The sequence below is a fragment of the Columba livia genome, chromosome 3 (assembly GCF_036013475.1).
Source record: "Columba livia isolate bColLiv1 breed racing homer chromosome 3, bColLiv1.pat.W.v2, whole genome shotgun sequence".
Lineage (NCBI taxonomy): Eukaryota > Metazoa > Chordata > Aves > Columbiformes > Columbidae > Columba > Columba livia.
The window spans coordinates 103,524,613-103,538,298 of record NC_088604.1 but is presented as its reverse complement, the minus strand read 5'-3'; the positions used below and the strand labels follow the sequence as shown (position 1 = coordinate 103,538,298).

Below are 13,686 nucleotides of genomic sequence, written 5' to 3'. Positions count from 1 at the left end.
AGGTCCCCTTCAGCTGGGACACCCTGGCAGTTCCTCTGGTGTCCCCACCAGCGAGGTGCAGACCATCGCTGCCCCTGCTCAAGAGGCAGCACCAGCCCAGAGGTGCAGGCGCCCGCTCCGCGATGCTGCTCAGCTCCCCTCTCGCACAGGCATCGGGAACCAAATTTTCTGGTTCAGCTGAGCCACACTCAGCCCTCAGCTAAGGTCACGGGGTACTGACAGACATTGCTGGCATAGCCAGATTTCAGGTCATTATAAATTTGTTCTGACGACCTTAGGGTCTAAACCATTTGCTGTTATGGTAGCTAGAGCTCATGAAGATGCTGGGGCCATCCTTCCACTTCTGTGCTGATGAAAGATACCATCTAAGTGCCCTATTTCTGTCATATTCTCAGCACGGTAGAAATCCTAAGGGAGAGCTGTACTGGCTCGATTTTCTTTGGCTCAGGAGATTCCTGCCCAGGAATATTTCAAAGTTTTCCAAACAAACTTTTCTCTCCATCTTCTCAGCTCCCCCCTTCCCTGCAAGGCAGCACCTAATTCCATCACCCAAAAACTAGGCAAGCACAAAACACCTACTTAATGTACGTATTGGCATTTCCCTCTGGAAAGACATATGGATGTTTCTTCCGGAAGACGTGTCCAACACGGCTGCAGGGGATGATTTCCAGGCTCCCTCCACACATCCACACACGGAAAGAGATTTCTACAAGAGAAGCAGCTTCAGCATTTTGTCTTTCTGTCCTACAGCATGCTGGATCCTGGTGTTACCTCTCACTTTTTATCCTCAGCCACATTAAACTGGGGTAAATCAATTACCGGAGAGGCTTTCTTAGGCGCAACTCCTTTAAAAGCACATTTCAAAGGTTCTTGCAATCTGTTTGAAGTCAGGGCACTTGAAACCTGCCTATAGCACAGCAGGTGCTCTCACAATGGCAAGAGCAAGATGGTAAGTAGGTCCCTTTTCATGCAGCCCCGCTTACATTGCAGAATCATCTTGCCAGTTTTGTGCTCCTGTAATTACATCTGCGTTGCCTGTTTCAGAATCACTTCCCTCAAAGGGCTGTCAGGTTCACCAGGAGAGGCCATGAATTCTGTTTATTAATGACTACAACCATCATTATCTTTGTAAATCCACCATTGATTCTGCAAAGTGAACAGAGAGCTGTGCATCCATCACCTGTCCCAAAACGGATAGGAGCCTACCCTGCCCAGCATGTACTCTGGGACATGAGTGCCAACACTGTGGTCCAACAAGGCACACACCTTCACACAAGCAAAGGTCACTGGTCAGAGGGATTTTCCCCAAAAAATCAGGATAAGTAGTCAGTATGGTAAATACCTCTCAGTTGCCCCAGGCTGCTCTCTGGCTGGTCTGCGGGGCCCTTCTGGACGAAAACGAGCTTGTGGCTCAATTGACACCAGAAGTGACAGGGCTCTTGGCAGGGAGCTGGATGAAATCCTAGCTGGCAAGGTAGGACAGGAGAGCAGAATGGCTGATCTAATGGGCCCATCTGGTCCTAACGCCTGTGAAGCTATGAATATGCAGCTATATTGTCAGAAAGTCATGCTTAGACAGAACCAGCATGGAAAAGAAATGAAATTAAAAGGAAAAGGCTTCTGCAGTTCTCTGCATCCTATTTGATCATCTGTTGACAGTACAGAGCTACATGTAGCATGTATTTACTCCAAAACTAAAAACTCCTTTTCACTCCATACTACTTTTAACTACAGAAGTCAGACAGGAGTCCACCCATCACCTTTGCCAGCTCGTGCACCTGGCAGTCCCCTCACATATGCCAGCACAAGGATGACTTGTCCCCAGGACTGGATGTTGGCAAGACCAGTGCCTGTGGCGGGAAGGCCACTTGGGCAGTATGGACAAGAATCCTTGTGCTCCGCTGCCAGCCCACAAAGCTGCCATCCCTCCAAAAACAACTCACAGCTTCAAGGAGCAAAGGAGGATTGGAGCCTGGACCTTCAGAGTCATCTACTCTTGGCACACATGGCTCAGCCACGAGGTGCACATCACTGAACAGGTGGGAGCACCTTCATATCACTCCCGCCCCTGCTCCCAGCACACCTGCCTGCTCTGAGCTGATGGAAGCAGGAGGCTGGCACAGCCACAAAGCACTCACGCCTTGATGCCCAGGTCCAAAATTCAAGGCTTGAGCCCATCCCCAACAGCTGCCCCTGGCAGCAGAGGCCAGCAAAGGCTGGCATGGGAAAGCACAGCAGGGAAAAGTTGTTTGGTTTTTTTTTCCAGAATTCCCCTCCCCTTCCCTTCACTGCTGTGTTTACAGGCAAGAGTTGCAACAGCAGCTGGAGCTTCACCACTTTCGCCGGCGCAGGGTATTAACAGGCCAATAAAACGTGCCCTTGTGCCTTGTCCTGGTGCTATATTGGGAGCAACCTTAATTCACAGCTGTGGGGAAATGAGATTACAGCGAGATGCGGCTGCTCCAAGCTGCTGTGCTCAGTTCTCCTCCCATGTGGCTGTTGCTCTCATTTGCCTGAGTGTCCCAGCGCTGGCCACACCACCAGCACTGCTGTGTATGTCAGAAAGGTGCCCGATCAAGGGGGACAATCAGCCGAGCAGCTGTGAACCACAACGTGGCTGCTGCATCATGCCTTCCCCTCCTCTGGTCCCTCTGGTCAGTCTGGGAGAAGAGCAGCTCCCTGAAGCACCACAAGGGAAAGACTGTTCAGTCCTCACCTGCTCTTAATTTAAAGCCTAATGAAGAGGTGAGCTGAGGTGATCTCTCAAACTGGAATGAGAACACAGTGCTGGGGAGGCAGGAGATGGTGAGGAGTCTGAGCTCTGTGCTTCAGACTCTTTGCACTCTGCAGACCCTGCTTCAGTCCCAGCAGAAGCAATTAAAGCACAGGTTTTGGCAGGCAGGGATAACCCATGGAGCCATCTGTGGCACCTAACAAACAAGGTCTCCAGGCAGGCAGCCAAGAGCTAAATGCCTTGAGAAGAGGTAAACTGAGGCACCAGTGAAGGCACTGCACGGGGCCAGCTCAGAGGAGCAAGATCCAGCCACGCATTTCACCTGACCTGTGAGGAATGTCTGCAGGGTGGGTGGCCCCTCCGAGTGACCCCTAGGAGAGACTCAAGCAGTATGTGTTGGGGTGCACTGGACTTGGCCTTAGCTTGGCAAAATAACTTAAACCCTTCTTGCTGGCCTGCAAGTCCTTCTGCCGTTACTCATCAATTCACCTACAGGGGATTAAGTAAATTTAAGAAGTAAAACACCCACAATGTCCTTCTTCTAATCCAAACACACTAGTTTTTGTTTTGCCTGAAGCCTCCAGCCCCCTCTGGCTGCCCAGTCAATAACATTAAAGGCAGCAGTGACTGCTTCCCAGGACCAGAGTCCTGCATGCTCTCAGGACTCAGCTACCAGAAAAAACACAGTTCACTGCAAGTGCCCAAAATGAGGAGCCGGTCAGTCAGCTCCTGCCCTCTGTCACCTGGCCAGAAGTGATCAGGGCCAGCAGGGTCACAGCTGCCCTTGCCTGTGTGCAAAGGAGTGGTGGGACACGCTGTCCTTGACTGCTGTCTGCAGGAGACACAGCTTTGAGCCGGGCATGTTTCTGCTCTCAGGACAATGGGAAAGATGGGACATGCCCTGCTGCTACACAGACCTGCACTTTTTTGTTGCAGTGTTAACCTGCCCAGTTCCCTTTGCCATGCTGTTGCCCCAAGGCAGCGTTATATCCCACAGCACAGCCAGCACACATTTGGTTGGGACAGGACTCCCAGGGCACCACACCAGTAAGGGAAGCCTTACACTCCAAATGGCATCTTGGCCTTCATTCACCAAAAGGAGCATGGCCAGCAGGCTGAGGGAGATGGTTCTGCCCCTCTGCTCTGGTGAGACCCCACCTGGAGTCCTGTGTCCAGCTCTGGAGCCCTCAGCACAGGAAAGACATGGACCTGTTGGAGAGGGGCCAGAGGAACCACAGAAGTGATCAGAGGGCTGGAACAGCTCTGCTGTGAGGACAGGCTGAGGGAGCTGGGGCTGTTCAGCCTGGAGAAGAGAAGGCTCCGGGGAGACCACATTGTGGCCTTTCAGTGCTTAAAAGGGGCTTGTAAGAAAGATGGGGACAGACTTTTTAGCAGGGTCTGTTGTGAAAGTACAAAGGGTGATGGTTTTAAACTAAAGGACAAGTGATTCAGGCTAGACATGAGGAAGAAATGTTTTACAATGAGGGCGGTGAAACACTGGCCCAGGTTGCCCAGAGAGGTGGTAGATGCCCCATCCCTGGAGACATTCCAGGCCAGGCTGGACGGGGCTCTGAGCAACCTGATCTAGTTGAAGATGTCCCTGCTCATGGCAGGGGGTTGGACTAGATGAGCTTTGAAGGTCCCTTCCAACCCAAACCATTCTATAATTGCATGGGCCATAAATCACACATGAGGAGCACAATGCCTGCTGTTGTAGGGCATTGGACAAGCTGCCAGGATGGAGCCTCCCTGGAGGGCTGGCTGCATTGTCACTGTTGATCTCCCAGGAGCAGCTCAGGCGGGCTGCTGTCAGAGAAGAGTGACGACCAGAGACAGACAGCAGCAGTCCCTCTCCTCCTGTCTAGTTCTCTTCTTGAATGCTTTCTTTGGGCCATTGATCCAGCAGGGAAGATGGGAGGGAGGGCTGCTGCTCCCTCCAAGTTTTTCTCAGAATCACTTCACTCAGATGAGCAGATGCTTTGAGTCAGAGCAGTGGCAAGACACCCACCCACAGAGAGAAAGCACGAAGGCGAGAGATCCTACTGCATAACAAGATATAAATAAATAAAATATGCTAGAGGAATGAGGCATGTGAAGGAAACAACAGTGCCAAGCAGGAGATGGGCTGCTGCAAGGCGGCAGCATCTGCTCCCTTGGATGACTGACAGCATCCCTCTATGCATTAAGACACAAGATCCTTCCTTCCTTGCTAGCCATACTCCCCAGAGGTGTGAGCTGTTAAAGCCAGGTTCTATTCTGTCTCCCTGACATCAAGTGCCTCTTCCTGCTTTCACAGATACAGTCTGCTGCTCTGATCTGCAACATCGCTTTGGCTTCAAAGAGAAACCAGCCCAGCCTGATTCAGCTTCACTTGACATGGGCAACATGGGACACAGAGGCTGTTACCTCTTTCATGTGCCCTCTGAAGTCTGCAGGCATATTTCTTAATTTCTCTTGCCCCGTGATAATGGACAGATGTGACTGAATTTAGGTCAGCTCTTAACCTTTTTTTTTTTTTTGTGCAGGAAAAATAATAGAATCATAGAATAGTTTGGGTTGGAAAGGACCTTCAAAGATCATCTAGCCCAACCCCTTGCAATGAGCAGGGACTTCTTCAACTAGATCAGGTTGCTCAGAGCCCCATCCAGCCTGGCCTGGAATGTCTCCAGGGATGGGGCATCTACCACCTCTCTGGGCAACCTGGGCCAGGGTTTCACCACCTTCATTGTAAAACATTTCTTCCTCATGTCTAGCCTCAAATGATAGCGCCAAGGAGAGCCTGGCAGTGCTAAGCCACCTGGAGATACAGGAATGGATAAGCAGCCATGTTACTTTGTGACCTGCTTGCAGCATGCTGATGGAGCTACTGTTTCAGGCACTCTGCAGATTCAAGGAGGCACTGATTCCTGATTACATAGCTCCAAAATGCTGTCATCAGGCAACAGAATAAGGCATGCCTTTGCTTTATTAATGAGTAAATAAGATCAGAAAGGAGTTGCAAGGTGTCTGTGGTGTTCTTTCATTCACTGGTAACACCAAAGCTGAAAACTCTGTAGTTTAGGGTATCTACCTATAGCAATCAAACGTGGCATGGAAGGCCGGGAGTCCCAAGTACACACAATTGCTCACTTCCCATCATTCACGGGTACTGGATTCCTTCTATTCCTTATTATGGTCCTTGAGACCGCAACCTATCAATGTGAGGGAAACCACGAAGAGCATTCAAAGCAAAGTCCAAAATGAGCTTAACATCTGGCATAACTCAGGAAAAGAAGCCAACACAGCAAGGCGCAGGAGGAAGAAGAGAGACTCACCAAAGTTCTCCCCGCCCCAGATGTCCATGGCACTGTCGTACTTCCCCAGGTGGTTGAACCAGGCTTTGTCTATCACGAACAGCCCACCAGCAATGATGGGAGTCCTGCAGAATGGGTAAGGGAAGGAAGGACACACTCTCAAACATTGTTGCAGCACCTGGATGCACAGAAGCAGCCCTTCCTTTTGCTTCCTCTTCCATCGTCAGGACATTACCTATGTATCTCTTTCTTACCAAACAAAGACAACACACATCAAAAAGCATCTCAGTCTTTCTTTCAGCTGCCTTGGTATTTTGCTGTCAGTCATAAAATGCCTGCCACTTAATGACTGGCTAATGTACCTGTCAGCACAACTCCTACAAGCCCAAAGTTCACAGCCCTGATTGTAGGCTTCAACATCAAAAATGCACTTAGCGCTCGGGGGGTTATTCACTCAGACGGGCTTTTTGCCTGGAGCCAGCCTATTAAGAGCACTATTCCACTGGGGAGGGGAAAGCAGAGCCAATTCAGAACGGCATTTTAAAAGCCATCACAAGCTGCGTGATCTTTATTTCAAAACAGGGTTATTTTTTTATTCTTTGGATTAGCTAAGAAAACCGCACAGAGAAGGTCCATGGAGGAGGGGCAGGCAGACCCAGAAGACAGCTCAAGGAGACTCGCCATTTGCTGGCACAATTCCCATCTCCATTCAGTCGCAGACAGTGTGGATGCCTCACTGTGGGCTGGGGAGGAGCTGGGGTGACTGCTGCTCTGGGCAAGTCTGCTCAGTGACCTACATGGCAGGATGACCAGGAACGTGCCCCTCAGGAAGCCAGCAAGAGCTCCTCTTAACACCAGCATCCCAGGGAGAAGCAGCAAGCTTTCCCAGGCCCTGAGCTTCCCCCAACACTTGGTCTCCTCCACGTCGCACACCCCAGTGCTTCACGGCTGGGGATGCAGACACCAGCACTCGGCTTGCTGCCAGGAGAGATTTTCAGCAGAAGGAGGGACTCCCTCCATCCTGCTGCATGAGGACAGATGGCATCTCTCTCGTTCAGTTTTGCTCCCTCTCCTGCACATCCTGAATTTCTGAGGTGCCTTCAGCAAGGTCCAGAAGAGCAGCACTGATCTGGAAAGACACCACATTTTTATCAAGTGGGCTGAGGACACTGACTTATTTTTAAGTGACAGCTGAGCTGAGAGAAGCAGGAGTCTAGAGCACTGGGCTTTTTCCCATATTCAGCCTCCTTAGCACTACCAAAACACGAACAACCATAAATACACCCTTTCTACCTTTGTAGCAACCTCAGGTTTCAGTGTTGGGAAGTGAAGTTGTACTGCTAAACCCAAGCTAGCCAGGAGCTTGCTACAGGTATAAGAAGTTCAGAGCTGTCCTGGAAGGAATATCACACTGCTGTGGTGCATGGTGGCACACATGAAGTCAGATGAGATGCCTGTCCTGCCCCACGTTTCTCAGGTGCCTCCTTTCCCCTCTTGACTTACTTGATGGGTTCGGTGGGATCAAGTCGTTTGGCTTTCTGCTCTGGGGAAAGCTGCTCCCATTTGAAATGCAGACTCCAGTCAAAACCTAAAACCAAAGTAGAAGACCATGAGGAAATTAGAAAGGGTATGGATTAGGAGGTAATGCAGGCCGCAGAAGCTGTGTTTGATGGAGTATATTTCCCACTTTCAGATGATTCAAGCCATGGAGTTGCAGCTCTTGAGAGAAGAGTCCAACAACTAATGTATTTTACTACTGCACACAAACAAAAACCCAACTCATTGCATTACAAGCACTCTAAAGGCAGGAAAAGTCAGAATTCAATCTGCTGATGAAACCTTACTTCGTCCCCTTGTGCACACAGATACACGCTCTGATGGATGCTCTGTGCTACAAATAGCGCAGACATACTAATAAGCACTACAGTTGCATCCTCCATTTGCTGCCTAGACATCCCCCATCTCTTTTTACTGGCAGCTCGACTTTCAGAGCTGCCAAGGGTGGCTTTGACATGACCCTTCTTTCTTGCTTGACCGCCTTACCCACTGCAGCAAACACCATTCCTCACGCCACACTTACCTGTCTCTAAAATAGCCTGTAAATAGCCAGCAGGGAGCACTGAACAGTGCTAATGCGCTTTTTGCAAGACAGTGGGAGCCAGCAGTGTGGTGCAGAGCCACCAGCTCCCCAGGCCAGTGCATGTTCACACCACAAGACAGACACCCATGGGACATGCCCACAGCTTGGACTTACCTCCTCTGAGGTCCGAGGAAGCTGCCACATAGGCAAAAGTGTCCAAGTTGATGATGTCAATAACAGGGCTGACCACTCGTGTGGGATCCTGGAAAGCAGAAGCGAAACAACCCATGATTTCAGATCACACCACTCAAATTGGTCAAGGGATGCTCTAAACTCCCAGAGACATCAGGTGGCTGGAAATCTTGGTGTCATTCAGGTTTGTCAGGGACAAGTGTCCATCATTGCCTCTTCCTCAGCCATCACATCACTTCAACCATGGAATTAATGGCAGCAGCACCAAGTGGCAGAGGAACTGCTGGGAGCCTGGGAACACAGACACGCTCTCTGCTGGGAAAGAGGATGGTGTGCTGCTGGGCTGCTGAAACAGCATCCCTCTCCAGCTTTGCCTTCACCCGCAGCCTCTCCCTCCACAGGCTTTGTGTGCACTCAGCATCCAGCTCATCTAGATGCAAAGTTCCATCTGCCTTTTGCAAATGGACCGCTGTATTCACCTTTCACCTCCCTTAAATACTTTTTACCGGATTTCAGAAGTCAGGGTATGACAGAGGAAAAACACAGGCAATCAAGCAGCTTAAATACAGCTGGTTTTTAAATGTGCAAACTACAGGGATACAGCCAGAGTTTTGCCAAAGGTGTGAAAGGGTTAAAAAAAAAAAAAAAGACCTGAATTATTTTAAATAGTTGGTGGTGGTTTAATTAACATCTTCTTATGGGCAAAGAGATTATACAAACAGTTATGAACAAAAATATCTACAGGAGGAAGAGACTCTGACAGCTTTGACTGGTCTCTTATCTCCTTTTTGCTTTTCAAAAATCCCAAACTCCAATTATAGCTCAAACTTCAAGCTTTTACTCTTGCCAGATCAAATTGTTTTTCACAGCCATGCAAAGGAAAGCATCTGAGCACACACCGACTTGCTCTCTCGCTCAGAAAAGAGCCTGGGAGCTGGGAGCTGAACTAGAGCTGGGCTTTTCCAAATGAGCATGACAAATACTTGATATCTCCATAACAATGTCAAGTCAGGAGACTTAACATGGCTTTCTGCAACTCAGACATCCCACCAAAAGGTCAAGATCTGCTGTACCTACTTACCACACAAACTCAAGTCAGATCTGAGCATGATGAGCCTTTCAAACCCATCATAGTTCTTCTAAAGCTGCCACAGCATGGTGTACACAAGCATCCTTTAGTATCCTGAGGGTAGGGGAAAGGTTTTAAGCAACACATCTGCTTTGCATGCCAAACACTGCAGGGAAAGGACCGCATCTAATCATTTAAAACTTGCCCCTCATCATCTTACTGGTGAGCACTTCTAACTAGCTGACACTCATCCCCAATTTCGATTCCACTCCTACTCATTGCATGACACAACTTGCAAGAAAAAACCCTTTAGCATTTTGGCTGAGTGCATTACTACAAAATGCTAGCCTTCAGCAGCACAACCTTCTCCCTGCCATGTCCTTGGAACATTTACACTTACTCAGCTTTCACAAAGGTCTCTCTGACCCTCAAAAGAAAAACATGGCATGCTCAAGAGCACAGCGTTGTTGCTATGATTTATTCTGGGTTGAGTACCAGATCTCATAATAGGCAGCTTCACATTTCTGGGGTTAATTTATATCCACTCATGCCAGGGCATGTTAATCTCAACAACACCCAAATCTTCAGTTTCAAACAATGAAATCCTCAAAAACCTGAGAATGCATTTCTCCAATGAACTTCTCAAACGAGCCAAATTATGGAACTAAATCAATAGGAAGAAACTCTGAAACAGTCCTACAGACAACAGATACATTTCAACCTTGGAAAAGGACCTTGACTCCAGCTTGTCTCCCAACCTCTACATCATGACCTAGTAATGGTCAACAAAAATGGCCACGGTTGATCCCCTGGCCCCACACCAGCAATACAAAAGGCAAGAGGGCCAAGCTGCCCCTCATCTGCCTCTCTCTGCCCCAGGAGAGCACCAAACTGGGGGTGGTTCTTGAGCTGGAAATGGGGGGTCACCATCCACTGCTTCATCCCAGTGCCATTTTCAAATCCAATTTTAGGGTGAGCTCATTGAGTCATACTGTAAAAACACCTTGGGCTGGATAATTGCATTTTTATAAAAATTATTCAGTTGAAATGTACAGTTAAGGGCTTTAGAGATACTTGTTCAGTAACTAAAAACAAGAGCCCATGCGCTCACAGTCGTACACCTGCAAATATGCTGGTACAAAACACCCACCATCGCTGCTGCTCCCTGGGACATGCACCCTCCCAGGCACTGGTCCAAGGCCCCCTGGACCTCCTCTCTTCCCCCTACACCTCATCACTTGCTCTTAGACATTCTAGTCCTGCATGTTTCTAAATCCATATGCTGGGTACGTGCTGTCCACACCCATAAGTGAGCATTGGCCTTGGAGGAGACACCATCAGCTACTGGGAAAGTTTGATGTGTAGCTTGAGGGGCACCTTCACGCGGGTGCATGGTGGCACACCTGGTCTCTGGTGTTTCCCACCACAGAAAACTTGAGGAATAGCTTCTCTGGCTGAGAAAATAAAAGAGCAGTGACGCATGGGGTGGCTGGTGGTGGCAAACATGCCAGATGTACTTTGAGGCACTCACTGCTCCTCTGCTTGAAACTGAAATCAGATCAGCTCAAAGCAGACTGTTCCTAGGAGTAACACGGTGGGTGGCTAATCCTCACCGCAGCGGTCAGACAGGGAAGCCATCTCTTTAGCACAGCCTGAAGGTGGCAGCAGTAACATTTCATACACTTCATTGATCAATATTTTAACCCTGATGGAAAGGATGGGTACAGTGGGCATGGGAAGAAGGAAATCGACGGCTCTCTGCCCTTATCCTGCAGCTTTTGTGAGCAGCTGAAAAAGCAGGGAAGCAGGACGCCACTTGCTTTGCAAGCCCCTCAACACTCTTCATAGTAGGTCTCCCTTGCTGCCTTCAGCTGGGCTGCAAGGCACTGGGCAGGATCATAGAATCACAGAACAGCTTAGGTGGGAAGGAACCTTCAAAGCTCATCTAGTCCAACCTCCCTGCAATAAGCAGGGACGTCTTCAACCAGATTAGGTTGCTCAGAGCCCTGTCCAGCCTGGCCTTGAATGTCTCCAGGGATGGGGCATCTACCACCTCTCTGGGCAATCTGTTCCATTGTAAAACACCCTCATTGTAAAAAATTTCTTCCTTGAGCAAGGAAGTCTGGCATGAGCAGCAGCACAAGCTTACCAACTGCCTTACTTCCAGGAGGAGAAAGATTTAACCCAGAAGAGCAAATTAAAAGAAGTTAACAGAGGTGACGTTTGCATGTGGTGCTATATTCAGACCACAGTGCACTGAAACTCCTGTGGTGATGCCACATGTGGCATCCACCTTCACCTACCCCATGGATGCCAGCTGTGGGGCACAGCCCCAGCGCTGTGCAGGAAAGCAGCTCTGTCTGCCCCCTTCTGCCGCCACCACTGCCCTTCTCCTGCCTAAACACACCAAAAGCTCTGCCTGGGAAAGGAGCAATTGCTCTGGATATTCCCCACTGAACTGCAGCAAGGTTACAGCAGAGAGCAAGGAACGCCTGCCTTAAAAAAGCTCAAAGAAACAACTGATGCAGTCAAATTTAGTGGTGAATTCCACTCTGGAGCAGGCCAGCTACAAGGCTCGAGTAGGGTTTCATAGCACGTGTTCTCATAATTCCACCGGAACTGCGATCAATAATTTTTCATTTTATCAACATTTATCAGCAGCACTGTGGCCCAGCCTGCAAAACAAGGTTGGGACCTCTCCAGCACTGGCTGCTCTATGAGTGCCTGCAGCATCAACTGTCCTCGCCCACTGCAGAGGGACCTGTCCCAGTGCTGTGATCCCCTTCCCCTGTCACATCCCTGCTGTGCACAGGTGACACTCATTCCAGCCAGCACAGCTGTCTCCTCTGGAGCTGTGAAAAGCAGGATGTCTTGGACATCTGCGGGTGCTGAGGGAGCTGGCTGAAGTCATTGCTGGACCGCTCTCCATCATCTTTGCCAAGTCTTGGGAAACGGGGGAGGTGCCCAAGGATTGGAGGAAAGCAAATGTCACTCCAGTCTTCAAAAAGGGCAAGAAGGAGGACCCGGGTAATTATAGACCGGTCAGCCTTACCTCTGTCCCTGGGAAAGTAATGGAACAGCTTATCCTTGGTGCCATCTCAAGGCATATCAAGGATAAGAGGGTTATTAGGGGCAGTCAGCATGGCTTTACCAAGGGTAAGTCATGCTTGACCAACCTCATAGCCTTTTATGAGAATGTAACAAGGTGGATGGATGATGGCAGAGCGGTGGATGTGGTCTACCTTGACTTCAGTAAAGCCTTTGACACAGTCTCCCACAGCATCCTCACAGCTAAGTTGAGGAGGTGTGGTCTAGACAATAGAGTAGTGAGGTGGGTTGCAAACTGGCTTAAGGAGTGAAGCCAGAGAGTGGTAGTCAATGGTGCGGAGTCTAAGTTGGAGGCCAGTATCTAGTGGAGTGCCTCAGGGGTCAGTACTGGGGCCAATATTATTCAATATATTCATTAACGATTTAGACGAGGGAATAGAGTGTACTATCAGCAAGTTTGCTGATGACACTAAGCTGGGAGGAGTGGCTGACACGCCAGAAGGCTGTGCTGCCATCCAGAGACCTGGACAGGCTGGAGAGTTGGGCGGGGAATAACCTAATGAAATTTAACAAGGGAAAGTGTAGAGTCCTGCATCTGGGCAGGAACAACCCCAGGTTCCAGTATAGGTTGGGAAATTACATATTAGAGAGCAGTGTAGGGGAAAGGGACCTGGGGGTCCTGGTGGACAACAGGATGACCATGAGCCAGCACTGTGCCCTTGTGGCCAGGAAGGCCAATGGCATCCTGGGGTGTATTAGAAGGGGGGTGGCTAGTAGATCAAGAGAGGTCCTCCTTCCCCTCTACTCCGCCCTGGTGAGACCACATCTGGAATATTGTGTCCAGTTCTGGGCCCCTCAGTTCCAGAAGGACAGGGAACTGCTGGAGAGGGTCCAGCGTAGGGCAACGAAGATGATTAAGGGAGTGGAGCACCTCCCTTATGAAGAAAGGCTGAGGGAGCTGGGTCTCTTTAGTTTGGAGAAGAGGAGACTAAGGGGGGACCTCATTAATGTTTATAAATATATAAAGTGTGAGTGCCATGAGGATGGAGCCAGGCTCTTCTCGGTGGCAAACAATGATAGGACAAGGGGTAATGGGATCAAGCTGGAACACAAGAGGTTCCGCTTAAATTTGAGAAAAAACTTCTTCTCAGTAAGGGTGACAGAGCACTGGAACAGGCTGCCCAGGGAGGTTGTGGAGTCTCCTTCCCTGGAGACATTCAAAACCCGCCTGGACATGTTCCTGTGCGACCTCACCTAGGTGTTCCTGCTC

General features: G+C 49.6%; 1 protein-coding gene across 1 annotated transcript in view; it reads right to left on the bottom strand.

The window, feature by feature from the left end:
* The window catches only part of GALNT14 (polypeptide N-acetylgalactosaminyltransferase 14), a 112,415-nt gene that overhangs the window by 20,941 nt on the left and 77,788 nt on the right, over positions 1-13,686 (bottom strand). The window contains exons 7-10 of the mRNA XM_065058649.1: positions 8,282-8,369; positions 7,531-7,615; positions 6,049-6,152; positions 580-706 (exon numbers count right to left, since the gene is read on the bottom strand). Coding sequence (XP_064914721.1) covers positions 580-706; positions 6,049-6,152; positions 7,531-7,615; positions 8,282-8,369 — 404 coding nt within the window. The remainder of the gene's footprint in view (positions 1-579; positions 707-6,048; positions 6,153-7,530; positions 7,616-8,281; positions 8,370-13,686) is intronic.